Genomic DNA, 18,582 nt, shown 5'->3' on the forward strand with positions numbered 1-18,582 from the left:
TCTGTTTTACCACAGAAAACCCAGTGGGCGGGTAAGGCAAGTGGAGCTTTCTAAGGAATTTTAAAGTTTCTTATAAAATGTCTCCTTTAACCACATAAACCCTGGACCATTTTGCTGGCTAAAGGCCAGACCACTTTTTTGCGATTCGGCACTGCGTCGCTTTAACGGACAATTGCGCGGTCGTGTGACGTGGCTCCCAAACAAAATTGACGCCCTTTTTTTCCCCCCACAATTAGAGCTTTCTTTTGGTGGTATTTCAGCCTGCGGTTTTTATTTTTTGCGCGACAAACAGTGACAATTTTGGAAAAAAAAACACTTTTTGCCATAATATCCCCCAAAAATGTATACATTTTTTTTTCCCCCTAAGTTTAGGCCGATGCGTATAATTCTACATATTTTTGGTAAATAAAATCGCAATAAGCGATTGGTTTGCGCAAAAGTTATAGCGTTTACAACATAGGGGATAGTTTTATGGCATTTTTTTTTTTTTTTTTTTTACTAGTAATGGCTGCGATCAGCGTTTTTTAAATTTTTTTGTTACTGCGATATGGTGGACACATCGGACTTTGTTTACACATTTTTGGGACCAATGTCACTTATACAGCAATCAGTGCTATACAAATGCACTGATTCCTGTGTAAATGACACTGGCAGTGAAGGGGTTAACCACTAGGTGGCAGTGTAGGGGTTAAGTGTGTCCTAGGGGCATGTTGCTAACTGGGGGCCGTGACTGTGTTTTACACAACACTGATCTCTGCTCCAATCACGGGGAACAGTGATCAGTGTCACTGTTGCTAGGCAGAACAGGGAGATGCTTTACCATCTCCCCGTTCTTCCTCCCCATGATACGATCTCTGGTATCCCCGCGGTGATAGAGTCCGCAGGACCCGCGATCTGACTCACGGAGGCACGCGATGGCACGGCGGCAAATTTAAAGAGACTTGCCTGTACGCCCATTTGCCTGTCCATGCCATTCTGCCGATGTACATCGGCGTGCGTCGGTCGGGATCGCCTCCTCGTCATTGTCGCCTGTCCCTCAACTTTTCCTATGGAGGAAAAAATTCACTAAAGTGGGTGATACCAACAATTGTCGCTGCTATATCCTCTGTGAATGAGTTTGTCTAGTTCGATAGACCAGTGGTCATCAACCCTGTCCTCAGGGCCCACTAACAGGCCAGGTTTTATGTATTACCTTGGGGAGATCCATACCAGAATACTGCAATCACTGAGCAGCAAATTATATCACCTGTCATGTATCTCGGTTATCTTGCAAACCTGGCCTGTTGATGGGCCCTGAGGACAGGGTTGATGACCACTGCGATAGACAATGCTCAAATGCTTAGGGATCCAACGGATAAAAATTTGAAAATTCCTGTTATCAGAAGTGTTTTTTTGTTTTTTCTCAACCTGTGCTAGCAGCAATTGATGTATGTTAATCCTTGGGAGACCCGACTGAACAGGTGCTCAAGGTTATTCCTGATCAGCAGGCCCAGGATTTTGCAGTGTTACCAGCGGCATTGTTTGGCAATAGACACCATGAGAGATTGTATTATTCAAGCCTCGCACCTTATGCTTGGCTGGTGCATAGCCATAGAATCTTATGGTTGAAAAATTGGCCAGCCGATGCATCATGCAAAGCTCCTGGCTAGTTTTCCTTTTCACAGTGAACGGCTGTTTAGGGATGATTTGGATAAATGCATCCAAAAAGTATCCTTTTGCTAGTTTGGAAGAGGAGTAAACCTATTTAATTTAAACAAACTGCTTCTCCAGTGCCAGGAGCATCTGCTTCTAGGCAGTCACGATGGCCTCCGCCATCAAGTAGGAAACGGAAGCCTCCTTATGAGGGGGCACCCCCGCTCACTCGAGATGGGGGAAGACTTCCACAGTTCTCAAGTGACTGGCAGGAAGAGTGACGGAGCCTACAGCCACATTACCCTTAAAGAGATCCCGATCTCGTCTGTTCTCGGAGGCTAAGCAGGGTTGGGCCTGGTCAGTACCTGCATGGGAGACCACCTAGGAATGCCAGGTGCCGTAGGCTGCAGATGGGTGACTTCCTCTAATTCTAGGGTACAAGCTTGAGTTCCGAAAGTCCTTCTCCTCGTTTTCTCAGGCTCCAGAAGAAAATAAGTCTTTTGAGCACTGGACCATCTTTTGTATCAAAAGATTGATCTTAGTGGTTGACATGCAAGAGCAGGTATTGGGTTTTATTTAAACTTTTTATGGTACCAAAACCAAATGAGTATGTCGGACCCATTCTACATCTCAAAGATCTAAACTGTGGAATCAGTTCTCATTTATGCATTTCCTCCTATTCTGCTGCTTCCACGACTTCAGGATCAAGCAGGAAGGGAGGTCAGTGATTCTTGTGGCCCAGAAGATCTTGGTATGCAGAGATCATAAGGATGGCGGTAGAGGACCTATGGACCCTACCACCATGTCCAGTCCTCATCTTGCAAGGTCCGGTATTCCATCCTACCTTACAGACGCAAAATTTAACGGTTTGGCAGTTGAATCCCACATTCTAAAGAAGCGTGGGCATTCAGGTCCAGTGGTATTTACCTTGATTAATGCAGGGAAGCTGGCTTCCAGAATCAGATTATAGAGTCTAGAAAGCATGTCTCCTGGTGTGAATCCAGGGGTTGGCACCCCAGGAAGTATGTCATAGGTAGAATCCTTGACTTTCTGTAGATGGGGTTAGAAATTAAGCTGGCCTTGCGTACCATCAAAGGCTAGGTTTTGGCCTTATTGGTATTTAAACAACCACTTGCTTCGCCTACTTTGGTTCGTAGCTTATTCAGGGGGTAACACAGCATAATCTTCCACTTAAGTCACCCCTGAACCCTTGGGACTTGGATTTAGTTCTGTCTGCATTGCTGAAACAGCCTTTTTTGAGCAGATGCAGCATATTCCCTTGGTCCTTTTGGCAAGGAAACAAATTTTCTGGTAGCCATATCTTCTGCAAGAAGGGTATCGGAGTTGACTGCTCTTTCTTGTAAAGAGCCATATTTGATTATTCGCAAGGATAAGGTAGTATTGCGCCCTCATGCTAACTTTCTACCAAAGGTAGTGTCTAGTTTTTATCCAAATTAGGATATTGTTCTGCCTTCATTTTTTTTCCAGAACCTGTTCTACAGAAGAAAAATTACTTCAATTTCTTGATGAGGTGAGAGCACTCAAGGTCTACTTGAAGACGACTGCTCAGATTAAAAAAAAACTGTTTTGTTGTTGCCCGAAGGTCCTAGAAAAGGGACAGAGGCAGCATTGAAATCTACTATTTCTAAATGGATTCAGCAAGTAACTGTTCAAGCTTATGGTTTAAAGAGGATGATTCCTCCCTCTCAAAAACACACTCCTATAGGACTGTTAGTGCTTTGTGGGAATGCATCACCAAGCTTCCATGGTCTTCAGTCCATACAGTTACCAGATTTTATCAGGTGAATGTAAAAAGGCATGAGGATATCGGATTTGGGCAGAAGTATAACTTCTCTAGTCTCGTGTTTCCCTAATTCTGTCTCCCTCCCCTCAGTTGACATTGCTCTGGCACATCCCACATAGTAATTACTGTGTCCCGTTAAGTACGAATAAAAGTGTAGAACTGCAAAACAAACCACATTTTCGATTAAAACTTTGAAAAATCATAATTATTATTATACACATTGCATTTTCAACTTGTAACCCTCTGTACTTTCCTTGTACTTCTGTTTTAAACACCCCACCCCCCCCAACTTTGCATGTTTTTTTCCCCCATTTTTTGCCAGCTCATCTCGTTTGTCCATCTCTGGAAATACAGCTAAAGCATATTTTTTTTCTTAAAGCCAAGGGTGGATCACTGTTTCTCCAATGATTTCCAGATGTTGCAACGCTAAAGTTCTGTTAACACATCCGCACGTTCCTCCCACTTCTCTCGTTTTTTTTTTTTTTTTTTTTTTTTTCCTTCTAAGAGTTAGGCCACTGAAAGTTTGTATGTTTTTTAAAGCTTCAAAACCAATGGTCATGCTTGTATAGAATTCTGGCATACAAGGTTCTGAAATTCATTCAGCCCTTGATATTCACTTATTATTGTAGAGTGAGATTCCCTAGTGAATCAAAATTTCCTTGGAACCTGGGTTTCCTGCTTGCTCTCGCTGTAACATTCTGTAATGGGGGAGATATGGTATTTCCTCTGCTCAGCGGGAGAAATTTCCTACATTCCTGCCCTGGTTGAAAAGTCTCGCCAAAAGACACAGCACCAAAAAGAAATGCACTGACTGGTTCCTATTAGATATTAGCAGTGTTCACCTATCCATTTCTATGCTGAAAATGGCTATTTGATCTGAAACTGCTCAAAGGTGACCCCCCTGCTATTCAGTGACCTGAGTTGCACATTTATGGTGGATGGGGGAATACGCTGCACTATCGTCGTAGTCTGTCAGCAGGGAGACTCCCCATGGAATCTTAATACACAGGTCGGAGATGCGTTTTATTGCCTGCAGTGCTGATTGAGTGGCTTTTTTCCAACAGGTAAGTTCAGTAGAGATGCTAGATAAACACCACAACCACGGTGGCCATATGGTTCGAAATTTGGCCAGTTCCTGCTTAATCAACTGAATTTCAATCCATGTAAGGGGAGCTTAAGAAAAGTTGCTGCGACTTGGAGTTATGATATATTTTCTTTTCTGATTGAGTGTTTTTAGATTAAATTAAATTGGCCATGTAAAAGTAGAATTACCTTTTTTATGTTTTGGTATTCAAGTCAACAGGTTTTTAGTGTGGCCATAATATCGAATAGCTGTAACCAAGTAAGAGGTAACATGAGTATGGTAAATTTACATGTTTAAAGTGTCAACCTTTGTAAAAGTTTATTCTTTTTTTTTTTTACAGTTGGTAAATTTACAGTTTTTTATTTAAATCAAATTTTATGATTTCTTTTAGGGTAACCAGGAGCCGACAGCCACTCCTGACACCATGGTTCAACCATTTGCTGCTATTCCTTTCCCTCCACCGCCCCAAAACGGTTTGTCTACAGATTATGGAAACCAACACACACAGGAGTATGCCGCTCCATCCACTGATCTCGGACTTCCGCTCTATGGAGGAGGGCAGAGTCACGCAGAGCATAACACCCCAGCCACCAGCACGGCTAGTGCTTCCAACACGGTATGTGAATGTGCTGTAGCTATCCTTGTACTTCCTTTTTTAAATATTGTTTTTCATACTGTCCACAGCCATATGCATGTTATTTCGGATCAGGAAACGATCAGGTTTGAGTGCATGAAATTTTATAGTTTGAAAATTCTCTGTGTAATGCATGGTACACACAGTGGGCTGAAGGGGAAAAAAAAAAATCCTGCTTCATCTAGTATGTAGCACACCATATTTTTTCTATCTCCCCAAGGTGCACAAGTCTCTAACCAATCCCCCAGGGAGACCTATAGCTTCCAGCGCCATCAGTTTGATCAGCAGGTTGTCCATCTACATTGATTATTTTCTCCAACCCATTGTTTTCCGGATTTCCTCATACATTAGAGACTCCGGTGATATACTGGAAGTTCTCAGCAGTATTCTTGGGTGGACAGTTATGTGGGCTTCATTGGACGTCTCTTCCCTTTACACGTCCATTCCCCATGAGGTGGGATTGTCTGGACTACAACACTTTTTAGTCAAAGTAGGTGATTTTAATTCTGAACAGGCCACTTTTTTAGTTGACATTACAGAATTCTGTTTAAGACACAATTATTTTATGTTCTTGGACCAATTTTTCCCGCAAGTCAAAGGCACGGCCATGGGGGCAAATTTTTCCCCGGGCTACGCTAATCTCTCCGCGGGCTACTGGGAGGAGGGCCACATCTGAGCCAACAACCATTTTGCTGAACACGGTGTTCCTTGGTCGTTGCATAGATGACACATTTAGGAGGACTCGTACATTGAAAAACATCTTGGCCCCCGGTAAGTTATCCATGACAAACTCCAATATGACATTAGATCTGATCTTGTTAAAAGTTGGTATTTTCCAATGTAGGAAGAGGTGATGTCTTGCATGCCAACTTATACCTCGTGGACGAGCAGAAATAAGTGACCATAAAGGTAAAATATCCCACATCAAACCAGTGTGTTCTGCCATGCCCCTGTGGGCTGCTTTATGTAGGTCGCAAGCGCACTGGTGAGAACCTCAGATTCATACATAAAGGTTGTGACGAACACAGTGTGCCTGACCATTTCCTCCAGGCGCACAATAAAAACTTTAAAAGCCTAGAGGTGATGGCGATTGAGGCCATTCCTAAAGGTACCCTTACTGAAAATGAAAGGTTTTCTCTTATGTATTGGATTTAACATTTTGGCTCCTTGTCACCCAATGGGTGGAATGAGGACCTAGAAGTACACAATGTCATGTGAACTAACGATAGATATATTGTCTTACCAAATAAATATACTTTGTAGGGTTTACTTTGCCCTTTACAGATCCTTGACTACTTTGGTATTTTTTCAGCATATTTTTTATACATACACATACTCATGCGCGTGTGTGTGTGTGTGTGTGTGTATGTATGTATATGTATGTGTATGTATATATATATATATATATATATATATATATATATATATATATATATCATTTATTACAATTTTTTTCAATTAGCATTTTTTTTTTACTTTGGTCATCAAATAGTTTTATCCAATATTTTTATATAAATTGTTAATACATCATACCATGGGTTGATATTGTTAATACATTGACACATGGTTTTAGGTTTAAGTATAGATATCTCATAGGTGTGCATATGTATATGTGTAACTCTAAATGTAAGTGACACTTAATAGTTTTCTAAGTTTTTAATGGACAGGGGCTCTGATGGGTTAATTGGTCCAGACCCTTTTCAATCTGCCCCTACATTGGGTATATAAGCTTCTGTTAGCCAATATAACATAGTTACATAGTTAGGTTGAAAAAGACATACAGGTCCATCCAGTTCATCCTTAAAAACAATAAATAAATATCGTACAATCCAATATACCCAATTTTATGCCCACAGTTGATCCAGAGGAAGGCAAAAAAACACCAGCAGAACATGCTCCAATTTGCTACAGCAGGGGAAAATTCCTTCATGATCCCCTAAGAGGCAATTGGATTTTCCCTGGATCGCCTTTACCTATAAATGTTAGTACCCAGTTATATTATGTACATTCAGGAAAGTATCCAGGCCTTTGTTAAAGCACTCTACTGAGCAGGCCATAACCACCTTTGGCGGGAGTCTATTCCACATTTTCACAGCTCTTACTGTGAAGAAACCTTTTCCATATTTGAAGATAATCTTTTTCCTCTAGACTTAGAGTGCCCTCTGGGTTGACATACAGAGAATAACACCAAGTTCACTATATGGACCCCTTATATATTTGAACATGTTGATCATATCCCCCCTTATTCTCCTCTTCTCAAGAGTGAATAAATTCAGTTTCTCTAATCTTTCCTCATAGCTGAGCTCCTCCATGCTTCTTATCAGTTTGGTTGCCCATCTCTGCACTTTCTCAATTTCCCCGATATCCTTTTTGAGAACTGGTGCCCAAAACTGAACTGCATATTCCAGGTGAGGCCTTACTAATGATTTGAACAGGGGCAAAATGATATCTCTCTCTCTGGAGTCCATACCTCTCTTAATACAAGAAAGGACTTTGCTCGCTTTGGAAACAGCAGCTTGGCATTGCATGTTATTGCTCTTATGATCTACCAAAACCCCCAGATCCTTCTCCATATTCATGTGACTTGATAAAGGGCATGCTCGCAAAACCATTAGTTGTAGCAACAGGGATGTTTGCATCTCACGCTGACAGTGTCTGCTTCCTTTGGACACGTCACGGTCCGGGCCTCGTGATGCCCTCTTCCTTGTCGCTCACCACAATTTCTCCTCCTTGGATAGTCAGCTGTGGGAGCATCCACATTGCCAGCATCAGTAATAACATCCTTGTTTGCTGGCGGGCCCGCCACTTCACATACTGACTCGGGCAGCATTGTGGCAATCTAGGTCTGCAACCCACAGACGGATCCTCCCAGTCTGACACTTCAACCCATCATTGCCCCAGTCAGCTCTGTAGCCAGTGTAGTAACGTTTACATAACCATGCAACAATTATACTGTTTTTATCATCCGTTTCACAATTAAAGTACCAGCAATTCTTTGAGAGCATATGTGGTTTATTGCAGCCACCGTTCAATACTTTAGTCCAGCTTCTGAGCACTGTCAACCCACATTATCTGATCGGAAAAAAAACTGCTGTATGAACACAAGCAATGTTAGTGCTTTGATCCCCCCCTCCCCCCCCATCTGCTATTGTGTTCTGATGGGGGGGAGGGGGACTGCTGATCAGCGCTGGCAGCCATTTGACAGAAACCAATAGTGAGACCGTTTTCAGCTGATTTTTTTTGCCCACCCTTAAGCCTAGTATGTAAAGAGAAAAAAACTCAGCTCCGGTCAGAGCTACACCACTCCACTATGGGAAGTACAACAATCTCTGTTCTGACAGGGGGACGGCCCCCCCCGCCAGAACACTGAGATCAGCGATCTCTGCCAGCAAATGTCTACCAACATTCGGCCCATGTACCCGGCTTTAGTGCCTGTCTGCCCTGATTCTTATTGACTGTAACAGATAAGGGCAGTAATTGAAATCCTCTGAAGCACTAGAATCCTGTATAAGATGCCCCTGGGCCCTCATTCTCCCCCCTCCACCCCCCCCCAAAAAGTTGCATAATAAACTGGTCAATAAAGGGTGCAAACAAATGTGGTGCAGAACAACCCTGATAGTGTAGTACAGAATTTATTGGATACACAATACAATCATTCCTATAGAAATGCACCCACAAAGGTAGACTCCAAAGCAGGGAGTAAGTCTTCTCCCTCTTGTCAGATGCTAGTTTGACACTGTAGCACCTGTAAAGGGCCTCTCCCCTCACTGGAGCGGTGCACTGGCAGGACTCTAAAAGTAAGTCCTGCAAGTAAGTCCTGCAAGTAAGTCCTGCAAGTAAGTCCTGCAAGTAAGTCCTGCAAGTAAGTCCTGCAAGTAAGTCCTGCAAGTAAGTCCTGCAAGTAAGTCCTGCAAGTAAGTCCTGCAAGTAAGTCCTGCAAGTAAGTCCTGCAAGTAAGTCCTGCAAGTAAGTCCTGCAAGTCCTAAAGCACCCCTGCTCATTAAAATCAATGGGCAGCACTGCCGAAGTGCCTTTTTCAGGCGTTGGAGGGGGTTAAGTGTTGCAAAAATGGTGAACGCTGCTAAAAATAGTGGCACTTTACCGCCAACACCCCAGTGTGAAAGCAGCCTAAGGCTCCATTCGCCCCTGTGCGATCTGCAATGACAGATGTGTCGTCGTCCCCCCCCCCCCCCCCCCCCCCCCGAGTGTATTTGGAGTGGCATCGTTCATTTGAATGGGCCTCCCTCTGCTCCAAAAGAAGCTCAAAACTTGGTACAGAGCCTGAAGCGTTTGCAGTGATTGTAGCGCAATTTGTTGCTCAACAAGTGCAGCGAATCGCCCCGCATTTGGCGTGCCATTAAGAAATAATGGCATTACAAACACGTTCCACTTTTTTACCGTGGTTCTGCCCGCGATCCAGAATGCTTAGGTGTGTATGGAGCTTTAAAGTTTAGGTGCATTGCTCAACTAATTTCTGGTAACCTATGAAATTCTTAATGTCTTCTAAATGCCCTAACTGTTTGTTTTGATTTTTCTACATACAGACAGATGGATCTCAGACGGAAGGGCAACAACCACAAACCCAGAGTACTGAAAGCACGGAAACCAAACCAACCCCTAAAAGGCTTCATGTTTCCAATATACCATTTCGCTTTAGAGACCCTGATCTCCGTCAGATGTTCGGGGTGAGTCAGTTTAGTTAGGTTTGTGTCTGCACAACTGTAACATTGTATTCCTGCACTTGTCTTTACAGAACCCTTAAATAAAAAGCTAGGTCTCGCTTATCTAATCAATAATGGCGCCACGTGAATGGGGCCTTAGGCTGGCCATAGACTGTTCGATTTCCTGCTCGCCCGGCCAAGATTCGAACCGTTAATAGGCAGGCTGAACGTACCAAGTTATTCAATCCAACGTTGGTACAATAAGCCTGCCGGACTGTCTTTGATTATCGCTAGTAGCTTCTACAGTCACTAGCAATAATCACCATCTTTTCCCAGCGGGGTTATGAAGACAATTGCCGATTCCCCTGTCAACACTGCCTGTGTTGATGGAATCGTGAATTTTTCCTGCAACCCATGGTTTGGCCTGTGTGACCTGTGTATGGCCTGCCTTAGTATAATGTATGAAAAACAAAAAAATATAAGTTGAGTATTCCATGGATGTCAAATGTTTGTTTATTTTTTTGCTTGAAATCCTGCTTTGTATTTGTAAACATATTCCATTTAAGACACATTACAGTCAAAATGTTATTGCACAGAAACATTTCTTCCCTCCTCAAGATTCCTTGTTAGTGCTCTTTGCTCTTCCTCCTATTTGAGTACCTCCCCAGTAGCAAGCCAAAGAGGCACCTGTGCATGCAAGCTTCCATTGGGTTGTGTTGAACTGTGTGTGTCTATAGACACAGAGGTAGAAAGCCATGCTCCCACAGCGTTTGGCAGCAGGAGCCTATAGGGCCACTGCCCTCAGTTTCTCATGTGAAATCAGACACTGAGGAGAGCGATGCTGGAGCATCAGTTGGTTGGGTATTTTTTTTATATTATTGCAAAGTAGAAATTAAGGTTAAATTTAGACTTTAGAGCTACTTTGAATTTTGAGTATTAGAATTCATTGTTTTGATTTAAAAAAATCTGTAAACAAAATGCACCAAAAATAATGTAATGGATTTTGGTGAATTTATGTTAATCACTTAATGTTTAATTGTATAAACGTCATCTAGCTTGGATATTTCATTGCCTTTTTTTTTTTTTATTATGATCAATTACTTTACAGTCTCTTAAGACTTCAATTTGGTTTGTGCTGAACCTAGATTGTACAGTATATTTGTAATGTGTGGCTGTTTTTACATGCACATTTCTCACCACAGATGCTCAGATCTTAAAAAGCTAAAATAATTTAGAAGTCCCCTCATTTGTCTGAAGCGTTATGGATACTATTTTGTGAAGAATAATTTTATTTTAAAGTTCCCACTTTTCAAATTCTTTGTAAAAATGTTTTCAAGGTTTACTTGGTTTAAGACTGGTAACCTATACAAATTATTTCTATTAGTGAATGGTCTAGCCACTGGGGCTGCTGTAAGGGCCAGTTCATACCACATGCAGTCCAGTGCATTTTTTGTCTGCATCAAAAACGCATGGATAGTTGGTTAAACAGTTTTCAGTGGCATGGTTCACACCAGTGCAGCCAGTTCCAGTGCAATCCAGTAAAAATGTAGAACATGCTGCATTTTTTTTAATGTACTGGAACGTGCTAAAATGCATCACCAAATGCACCGGAAAACAGCAAAAACGCACTGAAACATACATGTTAAAGTGAAAGGGGGGGGGGGGGATTTGCGCTGGAACACACTAAAAATGTGCATGCAGAAAAGCGTCCGGACTGCGTACCTATGGTGTGAACTGGCCCTAATAGTCTGTAATAGCATTAGCTGTAGTAGCATTACTTACAGTGAGCAGCACTGTTTTGGCAACAGTGTGAGACAGTTCCCCCTTGCTGCCGGTTACACCAATTTTCAGAAGGTTCTATAATGGAAATAATGGTCAACCACACAAAGTGAAAGTAAACCTGAAATTGTATTTTAACTGCTTGCTGCCCATTGTACATATATAAACTTCCTGGACTGCAAGTAGTTATACCAGGATCATAACTGCTGCTATAATACTACTATTTTATTTTTATCTTTTACAGCCAGGTAACGGCTTTCATGTAAAAGTAATCCAGGTGACTGTAGAGCCAACCAATCACTTTTACCCCGATGAGCAGGAACAGACTCCTACTGGCAGCCTCAGTTAATCTCCCATTCCACCAGATAGCAAAGTGGTGAGACAGCTGCCCACAAAGGAGACAGAGGCACATCAGTTTCCCCATCCACTCTGAAGAATAATCCCGGAAGCTTTTGGTTTCCAAAGTTTTAATTTCCTGGATTTTACAACCAGAAAAGCAGCTGATCAAGCACAATCTGTGTTTTGATCAACTTCTTTGAAGGGCGGGAGAATTATCTGGTGTCTAATAGATCCCAGATCTCCATTAATAGTAACACTCACTGCCCAAATCTATAACAAGAGGGCTTGTTCATCCCTTTTTGATAGCAATAAAAAGAAAAAAAATGTGTAAGCACCGTCGTCCCCCTGCACATACATGCGAATGCAAACAATCACGTAGGTCCTGTATGCATATGCAGAAAGTGATTGCACCCTACATGTGAGGTATCGTCGCAAACTTTGGCGTGACCAGTAATTCAAGGATTCCTAAACTCATAACCTGTAAAGGCTTTAAATAAGTCACATGGGCAATTTTACATACTGTAGTTTGTCACCATTTCACAGGCGTGCGCAATTTTTAAATCTCGACATGTTTGTTATCAAATTACTCAACATCTTTTAATATTACCAAAAATTGGATATTGTGTTTGTGTACTAAAATTCATTTAAGTGCACTATTTTCCTGAAAATTTGTGTTTTTATAAATGGCCGCTAAAGCAAATAGTTGACACAAATTTCAATACCAATTTATCCTCCAGGGCCTCTGCTTTAGGAAATTGAGGTTTGTAAGTAATTTTCTAGCCACATTGTATCATTTAACCTGTATTTGAAAAATGTATATTGCCCCAGTAGACATGCGGTTAAAGTTGGCCACATATTGCAAATCCTAGTACAAGCTTTTAGATTTACCAACAGGTGATCTGGTATACATTCATACTACATAGGCATTTTAAGTATGTTCTGTACCTTGTTACAGAAGTTTTCCTATCATTCAGCTTGTCAAGATCAGTAAATATCTGGTTGTTTCCGCCATTTCTGTTGATTAGTAGCCACACTAAAAGCGGTCACATCCTCATTTTCTACTCTGCTCATAAAAGGTTATTTTGTAGTTGCTGTTAAAAAGAAAACAGAGCAAAATAGCACTTAAGGGAAAAATCAAATCTTAATAAATATATATATATATATATATATATATATCTCTATAGCAATTTGTTTGTAGTTATTTTAATAAGTTCATTAATCATATTTTTCTGTTTTAGCAATTTGGCAAAATTCTCGACGTAGAAATCATATTTAATGAAAGAGGATCCAAGGTAGGCCGAACTTTTATTTTTTACTGATCTCCTCCAATTTTTAACTGAACCACAAAATCTCTCAAGAAGTATGGTCATAAGGGCATAGTCCCAGCCTTAGTTCTATGGTTGAATTGGTAAAATACTTTGTCTAGATTGACCAGTGAAGCATAAGATTTTTTACTTTTGCCTAGAAGATGCATATATGTTTACATTATAGCGCTCTCTCAAAAGCTCAAAATGCTAAGTGTTCTGAGGGGTCAAATTGTCTTATTAGACAAGTGTGTTGCCACATTTGCAGACATGTTGGGATAGCACTTTATATTTTATGTTCCCTTTAACTTTAAAAAAAAATAAAAATAAAGCATTGGTTAACTAAAGTTGTGTGTTTTTTTTTTTTCCCCCTTTCACATGCTTAAAAATCCTTACTTGCTCTCTGCTTTGTAATGTTTAGCAGGGGGCTGTGAAGTCAAGTTTAACATAATTTAACCCTGTCCCATGCTGGCAGTTCGTATCAGCTGTAAACTGTCATAACATTAAATTTTACATTTAGAAACCACCAAACATGTTGGTTGTGGTCTCATTGGTATTACAATTTTTTTTTATTTCCTGCTTGCCTATTTATACTTGCTGAAAAACCTTAAAGAATCCCATCTATGTAGTGTTAAGGTGTGGGTCATGGAGGTTTGTTTACCATAATTAACCCTGTCTATACTGTGCTGGAAGATCTTCATTATTGTGAACAAGATGTGCACACGGTCTTAACAATAGTTTGATCTCAAGACTTGGTACATTGTATGTTTAAAAAAAAAAACAACAAACTGTCCCCTGATTATAACAGTTATTCAAAACAAAAGTTGCTATGAGTCCTATGGATCAGCCTTTCCAAAGAAAAAAAACAAAGGATTTTTTACACGTATTTGCATATGCTATGTGAATGAGAAAAACTGTGGGAATTTCTCGAATTTGACTGAAATGGTGGAAATACGCTATATATAGGTTTGGTCACTGGTAAGCACCATTTGTGTTTAAAATGGAACTTCATATTTAAATACCCTTTTATGTGACATTAACATACATGGACCTTGGGTCACATGTTGCTAGTTTCCTCCATTCTGAGGCCAGTGCCTAGTCACTGTAACAGCCTTAACTATATTGTGGCCTTCCAATAAATCTAATAGGGGTACTTTAGCTGTTCTAATTTTAAAGCTGCCTATACCTAGGTAAAACAACCAGTTGCCATGTCTAAGCACCTGTTAGCTTTGTCTAGGAAAAGGGGACAAACATCCTGTACATGTGCTGCTGTGGCCATAAGCTGAGTTTTTTTTAATAGTTGAAGTGCCAACCTGAGTAAAAGCACACAAAGTCCTGGGATATAGATAGTGTGGAACCCCAAAAGCGTGGACGCTGCAAAGGCCTAATATACATAAAGTCGCTTCTCTCCAATTGACACATTTATCAAGTACAGATATATGGGGGATCTTCTGGGAGTTCAGATGCTAAAATTATCATCTTTACAACAAATACTTTAACTGCTAGTCAAATGACAGGAAACGAGCAACAAGACCAAATACATTTCAGTAGTCTTCATCCTAGGGCTTGACCAGGAGGATGCTGCCTCAAAACGCATTGTTTTGAATACCCTATGACACATTTCTCCCAGAAGCGAGTACTGGCGATTACATCACAGTTACTTCTCGAGAGTATCGGTGCGACTCGCGCATGCGCAGTGGGTGCCCAGCTATGAAGCCACAGCTGGGCGCCCACAGTTAAAATGTCTGCGCCAAGTGGGGCTTCGGTCCCCCGCATGGACCCAGAGACAGGTAAGTGTCCGATTATTAAAATTCAGCAGCTGCAGTATTTGTAGCTGCTGACTTTTACATTTTTTTTAATCAGAACTCAGATTTAACCTTAAAAATTAGTAAAAGTGCATTTTTTTATTTTTTTACCCCCACATAGTTTTTTTTTTTAGTTTTTTTTGGTGGTATTTTGATCATGTCTGCGGTTTTAATTTTTTGCTCTATAAACAAGACAATTTTGAGAACTATATTTCTTTTCTGCTATAAAACAGATCCAATAAAAAAAAATCTAATTTCTTCATCCATTTAAGCCAATGTATATTCTGCTACATATTTTTGTTTAAAAAAATCCCAATAAGTGTATATTGATTTGCACAAAAGTTATAGCGTCTACAGACTGAGATATTTTTATGGAATATTTATCTATTTTTATTAGTAATGGCGGTAATTGGCGACTTATAGCAAACTATGCACTGTCACTGTACTAATGGCACTGGCAAGGAAGGGGTTAATGGGAGATGAAAGGGTTAAATGTCTTTCTAACGCTGTGGAGATGCTTTAATTGTGGAAGGACAGAGCCACATTCCTGCTTAAACACAAGATCTGTCTTCCCCTGTCACAGACCGTCGCTCTGCCTCTTTGGAACGATCGGCAGACATCTGGTCTGGTCTGTCGGACAGGCTGGTTGCTGTCCTGTTAAGGGCGGGGTTGTGTTTTTCTATTTGTCTCCTAGAGGTGCAACAGGAAGCGAGAGGAAACCTCTTCAAAGTGACATTTCTTCTTAGACAATTGTCACTGGAGAAAGTGTACCTAGTGGAAGTTGAGGCCTCTCAAACTGCAGGCATATTTCTGCACCCGGGAGAGATGGCTGCAATGTACAGCTGCCCATAATAATGAATGGCTGTACACTGCTTGCGTCAACTCTTGCAGAGGTGAAAATCTTAGCGGTTTTGGCACATTGAGATTTATGCTTGTGCAAGAGTTTTCACAAGCATGGTATATTCAAGTGTACAGTCATTCATAACTAATTTGCAAGCCAGAAACCTCAAACCACCCATGGGCATACAAGGCCTCAATTCTGGTAACTAAAGTTTAGGATTTTATGTATTTTTTCTTACAAGCGTAAAGCATTTTTCTGCCAAAATGCCTGTGTCTGGATGCACTCGCAGTGTTTTTTTTCCCCCCGCTGCTAAAAGCCCATGTGCATGGACACAGACTGACAGCGGAGTTTAGAGGCAAGGAAAAAAAAGTCTGACGTCCCTAGAAGCAGCTGCAAAAAAGTCCAGTGGGCATGAGGTCTAAAGTGTAAAATTAGTTGGTTTACAATTTTTCACTCATTGTATAAAATGTGAAAGTTGGTGTAGAGAAGCATCTTTGCTAATAAGTTAGACAAAACTTGTTGAAGTTTTGATGGGTCATTCTGAAACTATGGAAAATTCCTATTAAGGAACGTATGATCTGTTTCTTGGCTAGAACATGGCTGTGACTAATCTATACTAAAAGAGCTAGTGATTGAAAAGAGGGTAGATTTCTGGGATGCAAAGGCATCTGTGGGTGCTAGGGTTCACATCCTTCAATGCATCTGTATTCTAGAATAGAAGCAAAAAATACTAAATATTCAAGCAGAGGCAGCAATTTCTGACCTCATTCTGACAGTGCCAGTTACCAGACTGCTGTAGGCTTTGGTATTATAAGTATGAACAAGCATCCAGATCAAGAAAGCCAGAAGGAAATGTTCTCACCACATGCAGTCCAGTGCGTTTTTTCCTGCATAAAAACGCATGCAAAGTAGGTTATATGGTTTCTACTGGCATAGTTCACACCTGTGCAGTCAGCTACAGGGTGTTTCAGTTCCCAAAAAAAAGTAGAACATTATTTCTGTACTGGAAAGTGGTAAGCATAAAAAATGCACTGAAATGCATGACCCCAGTACAGTGGGGAAAAGAAAAAAAAGCAAGTAAACACTTCAAAAATGCATGGGAGCACGTCAAAAACGTGTTAAAACCGTGCATGCAGAAATGCACTCGGGACGGATCTGAAATGCATATTTGTGGTGTGATCCAGCCCTTAATCTGCATACTACACTTTTTTACTTGCCCAAATCAGCTGTCACATGACTGTCTGTTTCCTCTTCCCAAAATGGAGAAAAGCTAGACTCTATGAAGCTGACTAGGCTTTAACTGTAAAGGACCTTTTGGCAGCCACTAGCCAATTTCTTTATCGGGATGCAATGTGTACTGAAAGAAGTACCCCTCAGTAACGGCTGGTGCTCAAATTTTTTTTTTTGGGGGGGGCACAAACAAGTTCTGAAAAAACCCCAATCAAACGCAGCCTGTGTCCAATCAAACACCCCTCTTTGTGTCTTGACCGGCACAGCGGCGCCTGTGCATCCCTAGTGGATGGGCTGCCACTGGTGGTACTCCTATCCTACAGTCAAAAGAAAATTGTGATGCGTGTATATGTGTATATGTATGTGTATATATATATATATATATATATATATATGTGTGTGTGTGTGTGTATGTGTATATATATATATGGCTTGACAAATTTGCTTGGAATCTAGGAGCCAGCTTAAAAAGTTAGGAGCCAGGTCGGTAACGGCGATCCGGACCTGTCCCTAGCCTGACATGGAGACGAGTGAGGGGAAGATGGCCCCCCCACACCTGTCTCCAAGTCATTGCACATAGCTCTTAGAGGGACATTTTATTTATTTATTTTTTTCAAATGACAATTTTTTTTTTTTTTATTGCATTTTAGTGTAAATATGAGATCTGAGGTCTCTCTGACCCCCGATCTCATATTTAAGAGGACCTGTCATGCTTTTTCTATTACAAGGGATTTTTACATTCCTTGTAATAAGAATAAAAGTGACACAAATTTTTTTTTAAAAGAACAGTGAAAAAATAAAAATAAAGTTTAAAATAAGAAAGAATTTTTTTTTTTTTTAAACGCGCCCCCCCCTCCCCCCCCCCCCCCCCGCCTGCATATGAAAGCAGTGTTCAAACCACACATAGGAGGTATCGCCGTGATCGGTAGAGCGAGAGCAATAATTCTAGCCCTGGACCTCCTCTGTAACTCAAAACATGCAACCTGTAGAATTTTTTTAAACGTCGCCTATGGAGATTTTAAAGGGTAAAAGTTTGTCGCCATTCCATGAGCGGGTGCAATTTTGAAGCGTGACATGTTTGGTATCAATTTACTCGGCGTAACATTATCTTTCACAATATAAAAAATAATTGGGCTAACTTTACTGTTGTCTTATTTTTTTAATTAAATGAATTATTTTTCCCAAAAAAAGCGCGCTTGTAAGTCCGCTGCGCAAATACGGTGTGACAGACCGTATTGCAACAACCACCGTTTTATTCTCTAGGGTGTTAGAATAAAAAAAAATATATATAATGTTTAGGGGGTTCTAAATAAAGGGAATGAGATAGGCAGGTAATAGAAAAACAGGCAGAGAAAGCTCCATTAACATTGTTGGTTGTCATGCCAACGGCCACCACAAGAGGGCGCCAGATTCCAGAAGGAATCATAGGACCGCAGAAGGCCTCAAAGCCGCGGCCTCAATTACCGGCC

General features: G+C 41.0%; 1 protein-coding gene and 1 pseudogene across 12 annotated transcripts in view; both read left to right on the forward strand.

The window, feature by feature from the left end:
• Positions 1-18,582, forward strand: part of RBFOX2 (RNA binding fox-1 homolog 2) — a 535,783-nt gene that overhangs the window by 400,250 nt on the left and 116,951 nt on the right. For all 12 annotated transcript variants that reach the window (XM_077452579.1, XM_077452576.1, XM_077452578.1 and 9 more), the window contains exons 2-4: positions 4,912-5,136; positions 9,699-9,839; positions 13,172-13,225. In XM_077452579.1, the coding sequence (XP_077308705.1) occupies positions 4,912-5,136; positions 9,699-9,839; positions 13,172-13,225 (420 nt within the window). The remainder of the gene's footprint in view (positions 1-4,911; positions 5,137-9,698; positions 9,840-13,171; positions 13,226-18,582) is intronic.
• LOC143928853 (5S ribosomal RNA) lies at positions 1,918-2,038 on the forward strand (annotated as a pseudogene).

This window comes from Lithobates pipiens, unplaced genomic scaffold (genome assembly GCF_037356315.1).
Source record: "Lithobates pipiens isolate NorthernLeopardFrog02 unplaced genomic scaffold, aLitPip1_a1.2 Scaffold_23, whole genome shotgun sequence".
Classification (NCBI taxonomy): Eukaryota; Metazoa; Chordata; class Amphibia; order Anura; family Ranidae; genus Lithobates; species Lithobates pipiens.